Source organism: Eschrichtius robustus, chromosome 10 (genome assembly GCF_028021215.1).
Source record: "Eschrichtius robustus isolate mEscRob2 chromosome 10, mEscRob2.pri, whole genome shotgun sequence".
Taxonomy (NCBI): domain Eukaryota; kingdom Metazoa; phylum Chordata; class Mammalia; order Artiodactyla; family Eschrichtiidae; genus Eschrichtius; species Eschrichtius robustus.
This window is the reverse complement of record NC_090833.1, coordinates 82739046-82759427: the sequence shown is the minus strand read 5'-3', so window position 1 is coordinate 82759427 and position 20382 is coordinate 82739046. Positions and strand designations below refer to the sequence as shown.

General features: G+C 38.1%; 1 protein-coding gene across 1 annotated transcript in view; it reads left to right on the top strand.

Moving 5' to 3' along the window:
• GKAP1 (G kinase anchoring protein 1) overlaps positions 1-20382 on the top strand; it is an 80348-nt gene that overhangs the window by 46031 nt on the left and 13935 nt on the right. Inside the window, exon 8 of the mRNA XM_068552567.1 lies at positions 15232-15384. Within this exon, the coding sequence (XP_068408668.1) occupies positions 15232-15384 (153 nt within the window). The remainder of the gene's footprint in view (positions 1-15231; positions 15385-20382) is intronic.

The following is a 20382-nucleotide window of genomic DNA, read 5'->3' as shown; positions in this document are numbered from 1 at the left end:
TAATTTTGCATCCTGAAACTTTACTGAATTCATTGATGAGTTCTGGTCATATTTTGGTGGCATCTTTAGGATTTTCTATGTATAGTATCATGTCATCTGCAAACAATGACAGTTTAACTTCTTCTTTTCCCATTTGGATACTCTTTATTTCTTTTTTTCCTCTGATTGTTGTGGCTAGGACTTCCAAAATTATGTTGAATAAAAGTGGCGAGAGTGGACATCTTTGTCTTGTTTCTGATCTTAGAGGAAATGCTTTCAGCTTTTCACTGTTGAGTATGATGTTAGCTGTGTGTTTGTCATATTATGGCCTTTATTATGTTGAAGTGTGTTCCCATTGTGCCTACTTTCTGGAGAGTTTTTAATCATAAATGGATGTTGAATTTTATCAGAAGCTTTTTCTGCATCTATTGAGATGATCATATGGTTTTTATTCTTCAAGTTGTTAATGTGGTGCATCAAACTGATTGATTTGTGCATATTGAAAAATCATTGCATCCCTGTGATAAATCCCACTTCATCATGGTGTATGACCCTTTAATGTGTTGTTGGATTCAGTTTACTAGTATTTTGTTGAGGATTTTTGTGTCTACGTTCATCAGTGATATTGGTGTGTAATTTTCTTTTTTTGTGATATCTTTGTCTGATTTTGGTATCAGGGTGATGGTGACCTCATAGAATGAGTTTGAAAGTGTTCCTTCCTCTGCAGTTTTTTGGAATAGTTTCAGAAGAATAGGTTTTAACTCTTCTCTATATGTTTGATAGAATTCGTCTGTGAAGCCATCTGGTCCTGGACTTTTTTGGTTGAGGATTTTAAAATCACTTTCCATTTCAGTACTTGTGACTGGTCTGTTCATATTTTCTATTTCTTCCTGTTTCAGTCTTGAAGATTGTATAACACCTTTCTAAGAATTTGTCCATTTCTTCTAGGGTGTCCATTTTTATTGGCATATAGTTGCTTGTAGTAGTCTGTCATGGTCCTTTCTATTTCTGTGGTGTCGGTTGTAACTTCTCCTTTTTCTTTCTGGTTTTATTGATTTGGGCCCTCTCCCTTTTTTGCTTGATGAGTCTAGCTAAAGGTTTGTCAATTTCATTTATCTTTTCAAAGAACCAGTTTTAGTTTTGTTGATCTTTTCTACTGTTTTTTCAGTCTCTGTTTCATTTATTTCTGCTCTGATTTTTATGATTCCTTTCCTTCTACTTACTTTGGGCTTTGTTTGCTCTTCTTTCTGAAGTTGCTTTAGATGTAATGTTAGGTTATTTATTTGAGATTTTTCTTGTTTTCTGAGATAAGCTTGTATAGCTATAAATTTCCCTCTTAGAACTGCTTTTGCTGCATCCCATAGGTTTTGGATCGTGTGTTTTTGTATGTGTGTGGTTTTTTTAAAATTTTATTTTAATTAATTAATTTAGGCTGTGTTGGGTCTTCATTGCTATGCTCAGGCTTTCTCTAGTTGCGGAGAGCAGGGGCTGCTCTTTGTTGCGGAGCATGGGCTTCTCATTGCGGTGGCTTCTCTTGTTGCGGAGCACAGGATCTAGGCGCGTGGGCTTCAGTAGTTGTGGCTCGCGGGCTCTAGAGCACAGGGTCAGTAGTGTGGCGCACGGACTTAGTTGCTCTGCGGCATGTAGGATCTTCCCGAACCAGGGCTCGAACCCGTGTCCCCTGCATTGGCAGGCGGATTCTTAACCACTGCACTACCAGGGAAGTCCCTGGATCGTGTTTTCATTGTCATTTGTCTCTAGGTATTTTTTGATTTCCTCTGTGACTTCTTCTGTGATCCATTGGTTGTTTAGTATCATATTGTTTAGCCTCCAAGTGTTTGTGTTTTTTGCAGTTTTTTCTTATAGTTGATTTCTAATCTCATAGCATTGTGGTTAGAAAACACACTTGATGCTATTTCAGTTTTCTTAAAGGCTTGCTTTGTGGCCCAGCATGCGGTCTGTCCTGGAGAATGTTCCATGTGCACTTGAAAAGAATGTGTTTTCTGCTGCCTTTGGATGGAATGCTCTATAAATATCAATTAAGTCCATTTGGTCTAAGGTATCATTTAAGGCCTATGTATTGTCATTGATTTTCTCTCTGGATGATCTATTGATGTAAGTGAGGTGTTAAAGCCCCCCACTATTATTGTGTTACTGTTAATTTCTTCTTTTATTCCTGTTAACATTTGCCTTGTATATTGAGGTGCTCCTATGTTGGATGCATATATTTACAATTGTTGTATCTTCTTCTTGGATTGATCCCTCGATCATTATGTATTGTCCTTCTCTGTCTCTTGTAACAGTCTTTATTTTATTTTATTTATTTTTTAACATGTTGATTGGAGTATAATTGCTTTACAATGTTGTGTTAGTTTCTGCTGTATAACAAAGTGAATTGGCTATCCATATACACATATCCCCATATCTCTTCCCTTTTGCGTCTCCTTCCCACCCTCCCTATGCCACCCCTCTAGGTGGTCACAAAGCACCAAGCTGGTCTCCCTGTGCTATGCAGCTGCTTCCCACTAGCTATCTGTTTTACCTTTGGTAGTGTATATATGTCAGTGCTACTCTCTCACTTCGTCCCAGCTTACCTTTCCCCATCCCTGTGTCCTCAAGTCCATTCTCTACATCTGCGTCTTTATTCCTGTCCTGCCCCTAGGTTCATTAGAACCATTTTTCTTTTTAGATTCCATATATATGTATTAGCTTATGGTATTCGTTTTTCTCTTTCTGACTTACTTCACTCTGTATGACAGACTCTAGGTCCACCCACCTCAGTACAAATACCTCAATTTCGTTTCTTTTTATGGCTGAGTAATATTCCACTATATACGTGCCACATCTTCTTTATGCATTCTTCCGTCGATGGACACTTAGGTTACTTCCATGTCCTGGCTCTTGTAAATAGTGCTGCAGTGAACATTGTGGTACATGACTCTTTTTGAATTATGGTTTTCTCAGGGTGTATGCCCAGTAGTGGGATTGTTGGGTCATATGGTAGTTCTATTTTTAGTTTTTTAAGGAACCTCCATACTGTTCTCTATAGTGGCTGTATTAATTTACATTGCCACCAACAGTGCAAGAGGGTTCCCTTTTCTCCACACCCTCTCTAGCATTTATTGTTTGTAGATATTTTGATGATGGCCATTCTGACTGGTGTGAGGTGATACCTCATTGTAGTTTTGATTTGCATTTCTCTAATGATTAGTGATGTTGAGCATCCTTTCGTGTGTTTGTTGGAAATCTGTATATCTTCTTTGGAGAAATGTCTGTTTAGATCTTCCACCCATTTTTGGATTGGGTTGTTTGTTTTTTTGATGTTGAACTGCATGAGCTGCTTGTATATTTTGGAGATATACAAGCAACTTTGTCAGTTGCTTTGTTTGCAAATATTTTCTGCCATCCTGAGGGTTGTCTTTTCGTCTGTTTATGGTTTCCTTTACTGTGCAAAAGCTTTTAAGTTTCATTAGGTCCCATTTGTTTATTTTTGTTTTTATTTCCATTTCTCTAGGAGGTGGGTCAAAAAGGATCTTGCTGTGATTTATGTCATAGAGTGTTCTTCCTATGTTTTCCTCTAAGAGTTTTATAGTGTCTGGACTTACATTTAGGCCTTTAATCCATTTTGAGTTTATTTTTGTCTATGGTGTTAGGAAGTGTTCTAATTTCATTCTTTTACATGTAGGTGTCCAGTTCTCCCAGCACCACTTATTGAAGAGGCTGTCTTTTCTCCATTGTATATTCTTGCCACCTTTATCAAAGATAAGGTGACCATATGTGCGTGAGTTTATCTCTGGGCTTTCTGTGCTGTTCCATTGATCTATATTTCTGTTTTTGTGCCAGTACCATATTGTTTTGATTACTGTAGCTTTGTAGTATAGTCTGAAGTCAGGGAGTCTGATTCCTCCAGCTCCGTTTTTCTTTCTCAAGATTGCTTTGGCTATTCGGGGTCTTTTGTGTTTCCATACAAATTGTGAAATTTTTTGTTCTAGTTCTGTGAAAAATGCCATTGGTCGTTTGATAGGGATTGCATTGAATCTGTAGATTGCTTTGGGTAGTATAGTCATTTTCACAATGTTGATTCTTCCAATCCAAGAACATGGTCTATCTCTCCATCTGTTTGTATCATCTTTAATTTCTTTCATCAGTGTCTTATAGTTTTCTGCATACGTCTTTTGTCTCCTTTGGTAGGTTTATTCCTAGGTGTTTTATTCTTCTTGTTGCAATAGTAAATGGGAATGTTTCCGTATTTTCTGTCTCAGATTTTTCATCATTAGTGTATAGGAATGCAAGAGATTTCTGTGCATTAATGTTATATCCTGCTGCTTCATTAAATTAATTGATTAGCTCTAGTAGTTTTCTGGTAGAGTCTTTAGGATTCTCTATGTATAGTATGTCATCGGCAAACAGTGACAGTTTTACTTCTTCTTTTCTGATTTAGATTCCATTTATTTTTCTTCTGTGATTGCTGCGGCTAAAACTTCCAAAACTATGTTGAATAATAGTGGTGAGAGTGGGCAGCCTTCTCTTGTTCTTGATCTTAGCGGAAAGGGTTTCAGTTTTTCACCACTGAGAACGAAGTTGGCTGTGGGTTTGTCATATATGGCCTTTATTATATTGAGGTAGGTTCCCTCTATGCCTACCTTCTGGAGAGTCTTTCTCATAAGTGGGTGCTGAATTTTGTCAAAAGCTTTTTCTGCATCTGTTGAGATTTTCATATGGTTTTTATACTTCAATTTGTTAATATGGTGTATCACATTGATTGATTTGCGTATATTGAAGAATCCTTGCAGTCCTGGGATAAACCCCAGTTGATCATGGTGTATGACCCTTTTAATGTGCTGTTGGATTCTGTTTGCTAGTATCTTGTTGAGGATTTTTGCATCTGTGTTCATCAGTGATATTGGCCTGTAGTTTTCTTTTTTTGTGACATCTTTGTCTGGTTTTAGTGTTAGTGTGATGGTGGCCTCGTAGAATGAGTTTGGGAGTGTTTCTCCCTCTGCTATATTCTGGGAGAGTTTGAGAAGGATGGGTGTTAGCTGTTCTCTAAATGTTTGGTAGAATTCACCTGTGAAGCCATCTGGTCCTGGGCTTTTGTTTGTTTGGAGAGTTTTAATCACAGTTTCAGTTTCAGTGCTTGTGATTGGTCTGTTCATATTTTCTGTTTTTTCTGGTTCAGTCTTGGAAGGTTGTGCTTTTCTGAGAATTTGTCCATTTCTTCCAGGTTGTCCATTTTATTGGCATAGAGTTGCTTGTAGTAATCTCATGATCCTTTGTATTTCTGCAGTGTCAGTTGTTACTTCTCCTTTTTCATTTCTAATTCTGTTGATTTGAGTCTTCTCCCTTTTTTTTTCTTGATGATTCTGGCTAATGGTTTATCAATTTTGTTTATCTTCTCAAAGAACCAGCTTTTATTTTTATTGATCTTTGCTGTTGTTTCCTTCATTTCCTTTTCATTTATTTCTGACCTGATGTTTATGATTTCTTTTCTTCTGCTAACTTTGGGGGTTTTTTTTTCCTTCTTTCTCTAATTGCTTCAGGTGTAAGGTTAGGTTGTTTATTTGAGATTTTTCTTGTTTCTTGCAGTAGGATCGTATTGCTATAAACTTCCCTCTTAGAACTGCTTTGCTGCATCTCATAGGTTTTGGGTCATTATGTTTTCATTGTCATTTGTTTCTAGGTATTTTTGGATTTCCTCTTTGATTTCTTCAGTGATCTCTTGGTTATTTAGTAGTCTGTTGTTTAGCCTCCACGTGTTGGTATTTTTTACAGTTTTTTTCCTGTAATTGAAATCTAGTCTCATAGCGTTGTGGTCGGAAAAGATTCTTGATACGATTTCAATTTTCTTAAATTTACAAAGGCTTGATTTGTGACCGAAGATATAATCTATCCTGGAGAATGTTCCATGAGCTCTGGAGAAGTAAGTGTATTCTGTTGTTTTTGGATGGAATGTCCTATAAATATCAATTAAGTCTTTCTCGTCTAATGTATCATTTAAAGCTTGTGTTTCCTTATTTATTTTCATTTTGGATGATGTGTCCATTGGTGAAAGTGGGGTGTTAAAGTCCCTACTATGATTGTGTTACTGTCGATTTCCCCTTTTATGGCTGTTAGCATTTGCCTTATGTATTGAGGTCCTCCTATGTTAGGTGAATAAATGTTTACAATTGTTATATCTTCTCTTGGATTGATCCCTTGATCATTATCTGGTGTCCTTCTTTGTCTCTTGTAACAGTCTTTACTTTAAAGTCTATTTTGTCTGATATATTGTTATTCCAACTTTCTTTTGATTTGCATTAGCATGGAGTACCTTTTTCCATTCCCTCACTTTCAGTCTGTATGTGTCTCGAGATCTGAAGTACGTCTCTTATAGACAGCATATATATGGGTCTTGTTTTTGTATCTATTCAGGAAGTCTGTGTCTTGGTTGGAACATTTTATCCTTTTACATTTAAGGTAATTATCAATATGTGTGTTCTTATTGCCATTTTGTTAATTGTTTTGGATTTGTTTTGGTAGGTATTTCCCCCCTTTCTTCTTTTGTTCTCTTCTCTTGTGATTTGATGACTTTATATTTAGTATTGTATTTGTATTCCTTTTTCTTATTTGTGTGTATATCTGTTATAGATTTTTGGTTGGTGTTTACCGCAAGGTTTTTGTATAGCAGTGTATGTATATACATGATTGTTTCAAGTAGCTTAACCCTTAATTTCAAATGCCTTTTAAATACCTTGCATTTGTATTCTCCTCCCCTCATGATTACTGTTTTTTATATCATATTTTATGTCTAATTGTTTTGTGCATTCCTTAACTGCTTATTGTGGATACAGATGATTTTTACTACTTTTGTCTTTAAATCTCCCTACAAGCTTGGTGTGTGGATGATTTCTTACCTTTACCGTATGTTTGCCTTTACCAGTGAGCCTTTTCATTCTGTAATTTTCTTGTTTCTAGTTGTGGCCTTTTCATTTTTGCCTAGATAAGTTCCTTTAACGTTTGTTGTAAAGCTGGTTTGGTGGTGCGGAATTCCTTCAGTTTTTGTTTGTCTGTAAAGCCTTTGATTTCTCTGTCAAATCTGAATGAGAGCCTTGCTGGGTAGAGTATTTTGGCTTTAGGTTTTTCCTTTTCATCACCTTAAATATATCATGCTACTCCCTTGGGTCCTGCAGAGTTTCTGCTGAAAAATCAGCTGATAACCATATGGGAGTTCACTTGTATGTTATTTTTTGCTTTTCCCTTGCTGCTGTTAGTATACTCTCTTTATCTTTAATTTTTGTCATTTTAATTACAGTTTATCTTGGTGTATTGCTCTTTGGGTTAATCTTGTATGAGACTCTCTGTGCTTCCTGGACTTGGGTGACTGTTTACTTTTCAAGGGAGTTTTTTAGCTATTCTCTCTTCAAATATTTTCTTGGGCCCTTTCTCTCTTCTTCTTCTGGGACCCCTGTAATGTGAATATTAGTGCTTTTGATGTTGTCCGGGAGGTCTCTTAAACTGTCTTCACTTCTTTTCATTCTTTTTTCTTTTTTATCGTTCAGTGGCAGTGATTTCACTGATCCATTCTTCTGAAGTATTTAGTTTACTATTGAGTCCTTCTAGTGTATTTTTCATTTCAGTTAGTGTATTCTTCATCTCTGTTTGGTGTTTCTTTATGGTTTTGTAGCTGTTTGTTAAAAACTTCCGACTTCTTGCTCTGTGCATCCATTCTCCTCCCGAGTTCTTGGATCTTCTTTATGATCATTACTTTGAACTCTTTCTTGGGTAGATTACCTATCTCCAGTTCACTTAGTTCTTCTTCTGGGGTTTTATTTTGTTCCTTTGTCTGGAACATATTCCTCTGCTGCCTCATTTTGTCTACGTTGCTATTCATATCTCTGTGTATGTGATAGGTCAGCTCTGATTCTTGACCTAGGAGAAGTGGCCTTCTGTAAGAAGCATCCTGTGTGTCCCCACTGTGCACTCCCCTCTTGGCACCCAAGCTGTGTGCTCTAGGGCTTCCCACTAAGAGAGCTGTGTGGTCCTTCTTTTGCAGCAGGCTCACTATGTGAGCAGTCTGGTAGCCTTGATTGGCCCCTAGTCTGCTTAGTTGCTAGGCCCTGCCTTGTGCAGATGCTGTTGGCTGCTGTTTAGCAGGGCCTGGTCATAAAGTGGCTGGATTGGATGCAGAGTCCTAGGGAGCCCTGGGGCTAATACTGGCTTACTGGTGGGCAGAGTCAGGGTCCTAAAGACTCTGTGGCTGTTGCCAGTCCACCGTTGCCAGATCCTGTGGTTAGTGCTGGAATACTGGCAGGCAGAGCTTGTCCTAGAGTCTTGCTGTAGGGCCCAGGGATCTCAGAGCTCGTTTCAGATTGTTTGGGGGAGGCAATTCCTGATACAGTTTTTGGGTCCAGGGTGTCCCAGAGGTTGCTTTGGCCAGCTAGTGGGCAGGGTCAGGGCCTGTCTGGTCCCAGGGTTGGGTCTGGCCTGCATTGCAGGATCATAGTTTTCTTACTTCTGGTGTTTGCCCGCAGTGGGTGAGGCTAATCTAGAGCTTGTGCAGGCTTGCTGGTGGGAGGGGCCGATGCCTGGCCATTGGTGAGTGGAGCTGGGTCTTGGCCCTCTGGTGGGCAGGGCCGTATCTAGGGGCATGTTTAGAGGCAGCTGTGGGCTCAGGAAGTCTTCAGGCAGCCTGTTTGTTGATGCCTGGGGCTGTGTCCCTGCCCAGTTAGTTGTTTGGCCTGAGGTGTCCTAGCACTGTAGCCTGCAGGCTGTTGGGTGGTGCCAGGTCTTGGAGCTAATGAGCCCAGATGTCAGCCCCCATAGCAGCAGTGTTCACACAGCTAAATGTTACCCAGTATGTCTGTCACCAGTGTCTGTGTCCCCAGGGTGAACCACATCCACCCCCCACCTTTCCAGGAGACTCTCCAAGACCAGCAGGTAGATGCACTCCTGTCAAATTACTGCTTTTGCCCTGGGCCCTGGTGTGCATGAGATTTTGTGTGTAGCCTTTAAGAGTGAAGTCTCTATCACCCCCAGTCCTGTGGGGCTCCTGCAGTTAAGCCCCACTGACCTTCAAAGCCGAATGCTCTGGGGGCTTGTCTTCACAGTGCTGGACCCCTGGGCTGGGGGGCCTGACATGGGGCTCAGAATTCTCATTCCTGTGGGAGAACCTTTGCAGTATAGTTATTCTCCAGTTTTTGGGTTGCCCACCTGGGGGGTATGGGATTTGACTATGTCACGAGTCCACCCCTCCCACCCATCTCATTATGTCTTTAGTTGTAGAAGATCTTTCCTGGTAGGTTCTAGTCTTCTTCATCAGTTGTTCTGCAGATAGTTGTGAAGTTGGTGTGCTTGTGAGAGGAGGTAAGCTCTTGGTCTCTGTACTCTGCCGTCTTGACCACTCTTCCCTTTCAGTTGCTGATGTCACAAAATTACATCTTTATGCATTGCATGCCCCAAGACATAAACTGATGATTATTTTAAGTGCATTAGTCTTTCAAGTTATGTAGAAAACAAGATTTGGAGTTAGAAATCAAAGTTATGTTAATGTTAGCATTTACACTAATAATTGTTTTTGTTTCTTTAAACATATTAGTCTCTTAAATCATGTAGAAAACAAAAAGTACAGTCACATGCCATTGTTACAATAATACTTGCTTTTATAATTACCCTTTATTGAGATGTTTATTTCCCCATGTGGCTTTGAGTTACTGTCTAATGTTCTTTCTTTTTACCTTCCCAGCACTACCGTGAGTATTTCTTGCAGGGCAGGTCTAGTGGTCACAAACTCCCTCAGATTTTGTTTTTCTGGGAATGTCTTGATTTCTCACTTTTGAAGGAGTGTTTTGCCACATATAACATTCTTGGTTGAAAGGTTTTTTTCTTTTAGTGTTTTTAATATTTCAGCCCACTGTCTTCTGGCCTTCAAAGTTTCTGATGAGAAAACTGCTTATGATCTTATTGAGGATCCCTTATATATGATGATTTGCTTCCTTTTGCTGCTTTTATGATTTTATTTTGTCATTGTCTTTTTTTTTTTAATTGTCTGCGTCAGGTCTTTGTTGCAGTGCGCGGGCTTCTCTCTAGTTGTGGCATGCGGGTTTTTTCTCTCTAGTTGTGGCAAATGGGCTCCAGAGCACGTTGGCTCTGTAGTTGTGGTGTGCGGGCTCCAGAGCATGTGGGCTCTGTATTTTGTGGCACGTGGACTCTCTCTAGTTGAGGTGCATGGGCTCAGTAGTTGTGGCGCATGGACTTAGTTGCCCCACGGCATGTGGTATCTTAGTTCCCCCAACCAGGGATTGAACCTGTGTCCCCTGCAGTGGAAGGGGGATTCTTTACCACTGGACCACCAGGGAAGTCCCTTGTCATTGTCTTTTGAAAATTTATTATAATGTGACTTGCTGTGGGTCTTTTTTTGAGTCCATCTTACTTGGAGTTCTTTAAGCTTCTTGGATGTTTATAGTCATGTTTTTCATCAGAGTTGGGAAGTTTTTAGCCATTATTTCTTCAGATATTCTCTCTGCCCCTTTCTATCTCTTTTCTTCTTCTAAGACTCCCACAGTTTGTATGTTGGCCTGCTTGATGGTGTCCCACAGGTCCCTTAGGCTCTGTTTGCTTTTCTTCAATCTTTTTTCTTTCTGTTCCTCAGCCTAGATAATTTCTGTTGTCCTATCTTTAAGTTTACTGATTCTTTCTTCTGCCTGCTCAACTCTGCCTTTCAGTCACTCTAGTGAATGTGTTGTTTCAGTTATTGTACTTTTTAGCTCCAGAATTTCCTTTTGGCATCTCTTTAGGTTTCTTTTTTTAATCCCTAATTACATTTCCATTTTGTCCACACATTGTTTTCTTGATTTTCTCCACATCTTCCTTTAAATCTTTGAGCATCTTTAAGACAGTTGAGTTGTTTTAAAGTCTTTGTCTAATACAACTGCCATAAATAAGTCTTTTTCAGGAACAGTTTCTATAGATTTCTTTTTACTTTCAATGGGTTATACTTTCCTGTTTCTTTGTATGCCTTGTGATTTTTTGTTGAATATGAGACATTTGAGTCTAGTAATATGGTAACTCTGGAAATCAGATTCTCCTCCTTCCTCAGGGATTGGTGTTTTTTATTACTGTTTTGGGGTTTTTTGTTTTTTGGTTTTTTTTGATTGTTGTAAACTTAATGTCTTAGGTCTTTTCATAGCCTTTCCTTGGGCATTCATAGTCACTTTCTAATTTTCCCCTTACAGGCAGTTGTTTTTGAATGGCCTACTATTTTTAATAAGCTGGCCTTTATTGTATTTTTTCAAACATTAATATATATTTTTAATTTGTTATTTATTTTATTTTTGGCTGCGTTGGGTCTTTGTTGCCGCGTGCAGGCTTTCTCTAGTTGTGGCAAGCGGGGCTACTCTTTGTTGAGGTGTACAGGCTTCTCACTGCAGTGGCTTCTCTTGTTGCAGAGCATGGGCTCTAGATGTGCAGGCTTCAGTAGTTGTGGCCTGCAGGCTCAGTAGTTGTGGCTCGCAGGCTCTAGAACGCAGGCTCAGTAGTTGTGGCTTACAGGCTTAGTTGCTCCATGGCATGTGGGATCTTCCCGGACCAGGGCTCAAACCTGTGTCTCCTGCATTGGCAGGCGGATTCTTAACCACTGTGCCACCAGGGAAGCCCATGAATGGCCTATTTTTTAAAGTCTGGCTCTCAAAAGTGGAAAAGCAAAATATGAGGGGGGAGGGGAAGGGCACTAGCTCTTTAAATCCACTGGAAGTCACTTCAGCTAGAGGGGGAGGGGCTTGCAACAATGAGGGGAGGTGCAGCAACAACGGCTGTCTGCCTCTTTGTCTCTTGGTCTGCACCTCTGTAATCAGAAGCGGCGATTAGTGACCAGAACACAGATCCCCATTATTTGGAGGAGAGGCTCCTTGCTGCCCACCCTGGCTCCCATAAGCTGTGTACAAGCTGCTCCAGGAACATGTACACAGCTGCCTGCCACATCACTGAGGGTGGTGGATGGGTAGTTGCTACTGTGCTAAGAGCTGAAACTGACCAAAATTTACTGCAGTTTACCATCCCAGAGTTCCCCTGGAAGTTGCAAGCCTTCAACAGAGTTCAGAATTCCAAAATAGTTGTTCCAAAATCAGACAGATTCTGCCAGTGCAGTTATTGTCTGTGTGAGGACACAGGTTCCTGGTGCTTGCTACTCTGCCATCTTCACAGAATCTTCTCCATGATCTAATTTTGAGTTAATTTTTGTGCGTAGTGTGAAGAAAGAGTTCAAATACACTTTTGGCATGTTTATATCCAGTTCTCCCAGCACCATTTGTTGAAAACAATATTGTTTCTTTAATGAAGTAACTTGACACCTTCATAAAAAATAAATTGACCATAAATGTGAAGGCTTATGTCCAGTCTCCTAATTATGTTCCAGTGATCTATAAGACTATACTTACACAAACACCATACTGTCTTTTTCATTATATTCTTGGCACATAATAGGTGCTCAGAATTTTAGTTAAATTGAAATTGAATTGGCTAGACTTATTAAAGAATCTGTGTTCTTAACACTTGCTGCATTTTTGTCTTTTTTCTGTTGAGGTATGTGTGTTGGGGGAGGGGGGCGTTGTTGGTTCATTTTTGTTTCATTTCTCTGTAGTTTCCTGTCAAGGTATCTTTTGAAAACTTCTGTCCTTAGGCTGAAAAGAAATTTTATGCCTCGCTAAAGAAAAAATATCAAGGACAGAGTACCCTTTGGGATAGGCATGCTGGTAATGGTAGCAGCTATCAAAAAACAGAGGACATTAGTTGGAACTGCACTATTTAAAGTAGTGAAATCCAGAGGCTGATTAGTTGCCATCATCATGCTATACCTTCCATAGAAGCTCAGCAGTGTTTTAAGCATTGTTGTATTCATTGCTTTAAAATGAAGTCTTACCAGAATGGAAGTATTTTATGAAGCAGTAGACTTTGAGTTATAGCTGTACCACTTGGCAGTAGAATCACTCATGAGCAAGTTATTTAACTTTCCTGTGACTATGATTACTTTGTGGGGAAATTATTCTTGCTCTATCAGTTTCTTACAGTGTTAATGAGATTCAACTAAAGGGATGTTTCTGTAAGTGCTTTGCAAAATATAAAGTGCTCTACAAATATTTTAAATATTATTTGTATATTAAGCACTGATACACACTTTTTTTTTCTTTCAAACACTTTCTAAGATAAGGTGAAAGGAAAAGGATGAACAGTCATTGAACTGTTGGGTCATTTGCTGACAAATACAGTTGAAATGGGTAAAATTGGGAATATTAAAGCTCAAGAATGTGGGACATAGGGAAAACCTATGAGAGTGAGAGGAACATTTTCTTCAGTCTCTGTCTTGCAACAGGAAGTTGGAAAGGAAATGATACTTTTCTTGGAGAACATATAAAATCTCTGACTTTACATAATTGAGTAGATTGTGATACAGTCTTAGCTCCTTATCATTTGTGTGTAGAATTTATGTAAAAATTGTTTTTAAATATACTGTAAAAGTTTGAGCAATATAAGGCTAGAGTAGTTAAGGCAGTGTGGTATGGCATAAGGGTAGACATATAGGTTGAAAGAATAAAATTAAGAGTCCAGAAAGAAGCCTTTATACTTATGTTCAATTGATTTTGGACAAGGGTGCCAAGACAATTCAGTGGGAAAAGAAGAATCTTTTAACAAATGATGCTGGATAGCCACATGCAAAAGAATGAATTTGGACCCCTTCTCACACCATACGCAAAAAATAACTCAAAATGGGTTATAAACTTAAATGTAAGAACTAAAACTATAAAGCTCTTAGAAGAAAATATAGGAGTAAATCTTGATGACCCTGAGTTAGGCAGTGATTTCTTGGATAAATTGGACTCTGTCAAGATTAAAACTTTTGTGATACTAAGGATACTGTCAAGAATGTGAAAAGACAACCCACAGAATGGGAGAAAATATTTGCAAATCATGTATTTGATAAGAGACTTGTTTCTAGAATTTATAAAGAACTACAACTCAAAAATAAAAAGTAACCTAATTAAAAATTGGGCAAAGTGGACTTCCCTGGCGGTCCAGTGGTTAAGACTCCACGCTTCCAATGCAGGGGGTACAGGTTCGATCCCTGGTTGGGGAACTAAGATTGCATGTGCTGTGTGGTGCAGCCCAAAAAAAATTTTTTTAATAATAAATTCACATGTAGTTTAAAAAACAAAAAAACAACAAAAAAATTGGGCAAGCTGTCTGAATAAACGTTTTTTCACAAAGATATACAAATGTCCAATAAGCACATGAAAAGATGCTTAGCACCATTAGCCATCAGGTAAATGCAATTCAAAACCACAGTGAATCTCATTCACACCCACTTGGGTGTTTATAATTTGAAAAGATGTATAATAACAAGTGTTGGTGAGAATGTGGAGAAATTAGAAGCCTCATACACTGAATACATTGACAGGTTGTAAAATAGTATGGCCGTTTTGGAAAACTGTTTGGCAATTTTTCAAAAGGTTACACATAGAGTTACCATATGTCCCAGCAATTCTACTTCCAGGTATATACCCAAGAGAACCGAAAACATGTCCACACAAAAACTTGTTGCATGAATGTTTACCGGAGCATTATTCATAATAACCAAAAGGTAGAAACAGCTCAAATGTCCATCAACTGATGAATTGAGAAATAAAATATGGTATATCCATCAGTGGGATATTATTTGGCAATAAGGAGTGAAGTGCTGATAGATGCTATAATATGGATGAATCTTGAAAACATTTTGCAAAGTGAAAGAAGCCAGCCACAAAAGACCTTATACAGTATGATTCCATTTATATCAGATGTCCAGAATAGCCAAATCTATACAGACAAAGTAGATTAGTGTTGCCTAGGGAACAGCTGAGGGGAGGGATTAGGAGGGAATGGGAAATGATGCTAATAAGTTCTGGGTTTCTTTTTGGGCTGATGTAACTTTATAAATGGGTTATGGTTGTACAACTCTGTGAATATATTAAAAACCATTTAAATGTGCAAATTAAATGGGTAAATTGTATGGTATATGGATAAAAAATAATGTAAAAATCAATACCCAACTCAAAAAATATGAAATAAAGGACATTTGCAAATGTATCTCTACTGGTTATCTTCTGGAGATAGAGAAGAATCAGATGGTTGATTGTCTCTGTGTTATTTTTTTTTCATTCTCTATCCTTCTAGTGGCTGACCAGGTTTATTAAATGCATGCACTTTTGTATTGATTGATAGTAAATCTTAATTCATTTTTGACAGGAATTGAGTTCTTCTCAGACTTTATCACATGATGGAGGATTCTTCAATAGACTGGAAGATGATGTTCATAAAATTCTTATTAGAGAAAAAAGAAGAGAACAGCTTACAGAATATAATGGAACAGATAATTGCACAGCTCATGAACACAACCAGGCATGTAAAATAGAAAATTCTCTTAAAATCACAGTGAAATTATTTTTCTTTTTTAAAAAACCTAAGCAGTGGAACCCAATTATGATTGTACAAATTTACAGTTTTAGGATATTATCTTAGTCATTATTACACATAGATACTTATATTAAAAAGTATGAAGTACTTCTTTAGTTGATGAACATTTATTGAGCATGTGCTATAATGCTAGGTATTGTTAGGCACCAATGTAGGGGAGTGGGAATATCAAGGTGGATAAGACCATCCATGCCTTAGAGTAGTGGGGATAGGAGGAGGGAGACTGTAAAAATATCATTCAGCATGATGAAGGCTTTAAGAGAGATATGAACAATAAAAAAGAGGTTTTTGAATAGGAAAGGTAATAGATCACTCCTTGGGTGAATTGGGAAAGGTATATAAAGAAGTGACATTCGGGATGGATTTTGAATGGTGAATAACTGTATAAACTGAGAAATGGAGAAAACCTAAGGGAGCTGCAAGAACAATGGCCCAGAGCTATGAAAAGCCTTAGACTGAATATTCAGGAAACTGAAAAATTCTGCATCTAAGAAGTATAGACTTAAGTGAGTGTGGGATAACATGACTAGAGAAATATATTGGATTTAGATTATAAAGGTCTTTTTATGTGAAACTAAGAAGTTAGAATTTTATCCTGCAGACCAGGGGTTGCAAACTATGGCTGGTCAGCAGTCTGTTTTTGTAAAGCTCACAAGCTAAGAATGGTATTCACATTTTAAAATATTGTTTGGAGAAATACAGAAAGAAAGAAAAGATCTTATCCTATAGAGACCTCTAAGTCTGCATTTATTTTTCTCACCACAACCACCAGTCTTCTCTTTTACTTCCTCTTAAACTGTGAATCTGTTCTTTACCTTATATTGACCTCCAACACTTAATGGTTAGTCATTCAACAAATTAAACACTTGCTGTGTTGTGTTATATAGGACACAAAAGAAGCCAGACTCTTAAGAACTTGTCACTCCAATGCAGCAATAACATTGCTTTATAAAAACAGTATACCACATGAAAATCTATTTTCAACTTAGTACGGGAAATCCTTGCCTGCCCTGAGGTACTTGTGAGCTTCTTCCTTTCTGGCATTGAGTTAAATTTTGTGTTTTCCTGTCTTGTCTTGACTGTCAAATTTTATGTACAGTGCAAGCAACTGTGTTAACATTTATAGTTAGCATATTTGTTTCCTCTTTTTATATTGATTATGATTTTCCCCGTTGTGGTTTGTATCTTCTTATTTTTCTAAGCCATCTCAGATCATTGTTAGATAGTAAGAATGATATTAATACACTTGAGCAAATAATTAGATGTTTCAGATCTTCTGTAGGGCAAAGTTGGGTACACATAAGTTTAATTAAATTATTAAGTAATGTTAATGATATTTTAAAACCAAAGTGACAGTGCAGTATAGTAGAAAGAGAACGGTCTTTGAAATCAAACCTAATAACACAAAATATAGCACTGCAGCTTATCAGCTGTGTTACATTGGAATGAAGTCACCTGCCTTTCATGCACTGTTATTATGAAAATTAGCGATTATGATGTAAAATGTTTAGCAGAGCATGTTGTACACAGCATGCACTTGATAATTGTTTTTGTACAAGGTGGAAAGTGGTAGATCCAAAAAAAGTAATTTATAGGAATGGAGATGAGAGATGGCTTTCTTAGGAGAAAATATCTTTTGGTTTTTGTGGGGTTTTTAAAAAATACTTATTTATTTATTTGGCTGTGCCAGGTCTTAGTTGTGGCATGTGGGATCTTAGTTGCAGCATGTGGGATCTTTAGTTGCAGCATGCGGGCTCTTTTAGTTGTGGCATGTAGACTCTTAGTTGCAGCATGCAGGATCTATTTCCCTGACCAGGGGTCGAACCTGGGCCCCCCTGCATTGGGAGCGTGGAGTCTTAACCACTGGACCACCAGGGAAGTCGGAAAATAGCTTTTGAATTGGAATTTGAGGGACAGTAGAATTTGAACATGAAGAAGTGAGGGAGAAGAAACTGGAATGTCAGAGTAAAAGAATGGAGGCAGTGAAGAATAAACCAGTTTAATTAAGACAAAATTCAAAGAGGAGCATAGTATAAGTTTGGCACAGTGGGTTTGGAGGGATTGTGGAGGACTTAAAAGCCTGATTTATGATTTAGTCAGGAGATAATAAAGAATTTTTTAAAGTTTTTGAGCAGAGGACAAAGTTCTATATGGTAATACTAATTTCACTGCAGTGCCTAGGAAAAACTGAAGGAAGGTGAAGACTAGTGATAGGAATCAGACAATATGCCATATGGTAAGGTTGTAGAACAACAGTAACAGATTACTAGTGGTAATGTAATTTGGTATGACCATTTTGGAGAACAATTTGGCATTAAATTTTAAAGTTGAAGATGATGGGGAGACTATGTTTTAGAAATTCTACGTTAGATTAAACCCTGAAGACATCTTCAACAAGAATGATTCAAACTCAGTTGTTTGTGACAACAAAATCAGTAGGAGAAATGAATGAGCTACAGCAATACATAGCAACATGGATGAATATCAAAAACATAATCTTGGGCTTCCCTGGTGGCACAGTGGTTGAGAATCTGCCTGCCAATGCAGGGGACACGGGTTCGAGCCCTGGTCTGGGAAGATCCCACATGCCGCGGAGCAACCAGGCCCGTGAGCCACAACTACTGAGCCTGCGCGTCTGGAGCCTGTGCTCCGCAACGGGAGAGGCCGCGATAGTGAGAGGCCCGTGCACCGCGATGAAGGGTGGCCCCCGCTTGCTGCAACTAGAGAAAGCCCTTGCACAGAAACGAAGACCCAACACCGCCAAAAAGAAAATAATTAATTAATTAATTTTTTAAAAAAACAAAAAACAAAAAAAACCCCAACATAATCTTTGATGAAAAAAGCAAGTCACCAAATAGTAATAGTTTGATGCCATTTATATAAATTTCAAAATATAGAAAATTTAATATATTACTCAGGGATATTGTTCTAAAAGACTAACAAAGGAAGAGAATAACAAACACAAAATTCATAATAGTGGATATTTTCGGGGGGGGAAGGGATGTATTGGGGAGAGGCACATGGGGGATGCCAAAATACTGGTAATGTTCACACAATCTGCATATTGTTTTATTTTTCTTTTTACCTTGTGTCATTCCTTTATATATTATTTTGCACGTGCAAAACTTTTCATCATTAAAAATATTAGGATTTTTGTCATGTCATTGAGTATAGTGGGGAAAAAAGAAAGATTGAGGCCATTAAAAATAATCTTTTTATCTACCTCCTTCCTCTCCCCCTTGCACTCCTTTTTCAGAGAAAGAAAGCCCTTCTTTTTGCAAAGGTTAAAATTCTTTTAAACTGTACATTAATGTACCAGAAATTTTTAAAGGTGAAAAATAAATCCATCCTAGTTCAACCAGTCTTAACATTTGGTTTCATTTTTGAATAGTACTTTTCTAGGAAAATGCCACGTGTATAGGTATTTAAAAAATAACTGATGATAAGGACTATAGTTTTTGGTAGCCCCTTATGTAAACCATGGTTATAGTCTGTCAAATCAACGTGCTGTAATTTGTTTAAGGTCATTACCCTAATATTGAACATTTAGGTTGTTTAGAATTGGTCACTTGATATTCATTGAATATATTCATATATTTAATTTTTTGCTGAATTTCTCCTTGGAATACATTCTTAAAAATAGTAATTGCATCAAAGCATGTAAACATCTGTGTTGCTCTTGATGTGTTACCAACACTGTCTTCTAGCAGCAGGATATGAGTTTACTAACTTTTCCACAGCTTCACTGGCATTCCCTCTAATGGCCTTCGGGGCTCTGTTTTATCAGTTGTCTTTGTGGCATATTTCACTCTCTTGTTCTGTGAATACCTTATACTCACTATGTCCAAACTCGAGGTCATCATTTACTCTCCAAACCAAGCATTTGGCTTGACTTCATCATTTCTGTTTTTGGTTTTATCATTTTATCCAGATATTCAGACTCTGAACCTCCTGTTTCACTTTTCTGTTTTTCAAGTTTTGGGAGTTTTTAATCTTTGAAATAGTTCTCAGATCTATCTTCTCTTCCATTCTTATTAACATTTCTCTAGTTTAGGCTCTCATTATCTTTTACTGGTATTATTTCAGTAACCTAGTAAGTCTTTCTGCATCCTGCCTTCTAATTCTAGGTAATTTATCTTATACATTGCTAACAGATGACTTTTTAAAAAAAGTTTTTGGCCGCACCACACGGCACGTGGGATCTTAATTCCCTGACCAGGGATCGAACCTGTGCCCCCTGCAGTGGAAGTGCGGAGTCTTAACCACTGGACCACCAGGGAAGTCCCAACAGATGACTTTTTGAAAAGCAAGACTTCCATCCTGCCACACCATGTCCCTAAGCTTCAGTGTCTGTTGAATCAAGTGGAAATGTCCTTGACCTGACATTTAAAGCCCTCAAGCTTTTCAGACTGAGAGTCCCAACCCATTTAACCAGTCCTGAAATCAATTTAGTAGATTGCTACCAGCACTAATCAAAAAAAAAAGTTGTCAGCGTATATGACATCTGTTCGTATTTTATGAAATTTGTTTCTGTGTATATGTGTATATATATATAACATACAAATATACATATATACACTGACATGTATGTGCATTCTGGGTCATGATATAAAACTTTCCTTAACATGGGTCACTGTCAAGTAAGTTTGAAAGCATTGTTGTACAGTGTAGCTTTGGCCTAAGTAACTTCAGCTGTACTCTTTGCAGTTTTTTCTTCTAGCTAGAGCAGAGCACTCCTATCACAGCGCTGGATCCTTCCCAGCTTTGCTCAAGGTTCATTTCACATGCCATCTCCTCCCTGAAGCTCTCTCATTGCCCTATCCCAATCCCAAACACAGAAAACCTGGATATGATCTTTCCTTCTTTTTCTATACCCCATAGCATTTTGTTTTTCTTATGGCACATTTCACACAGCACATTTTT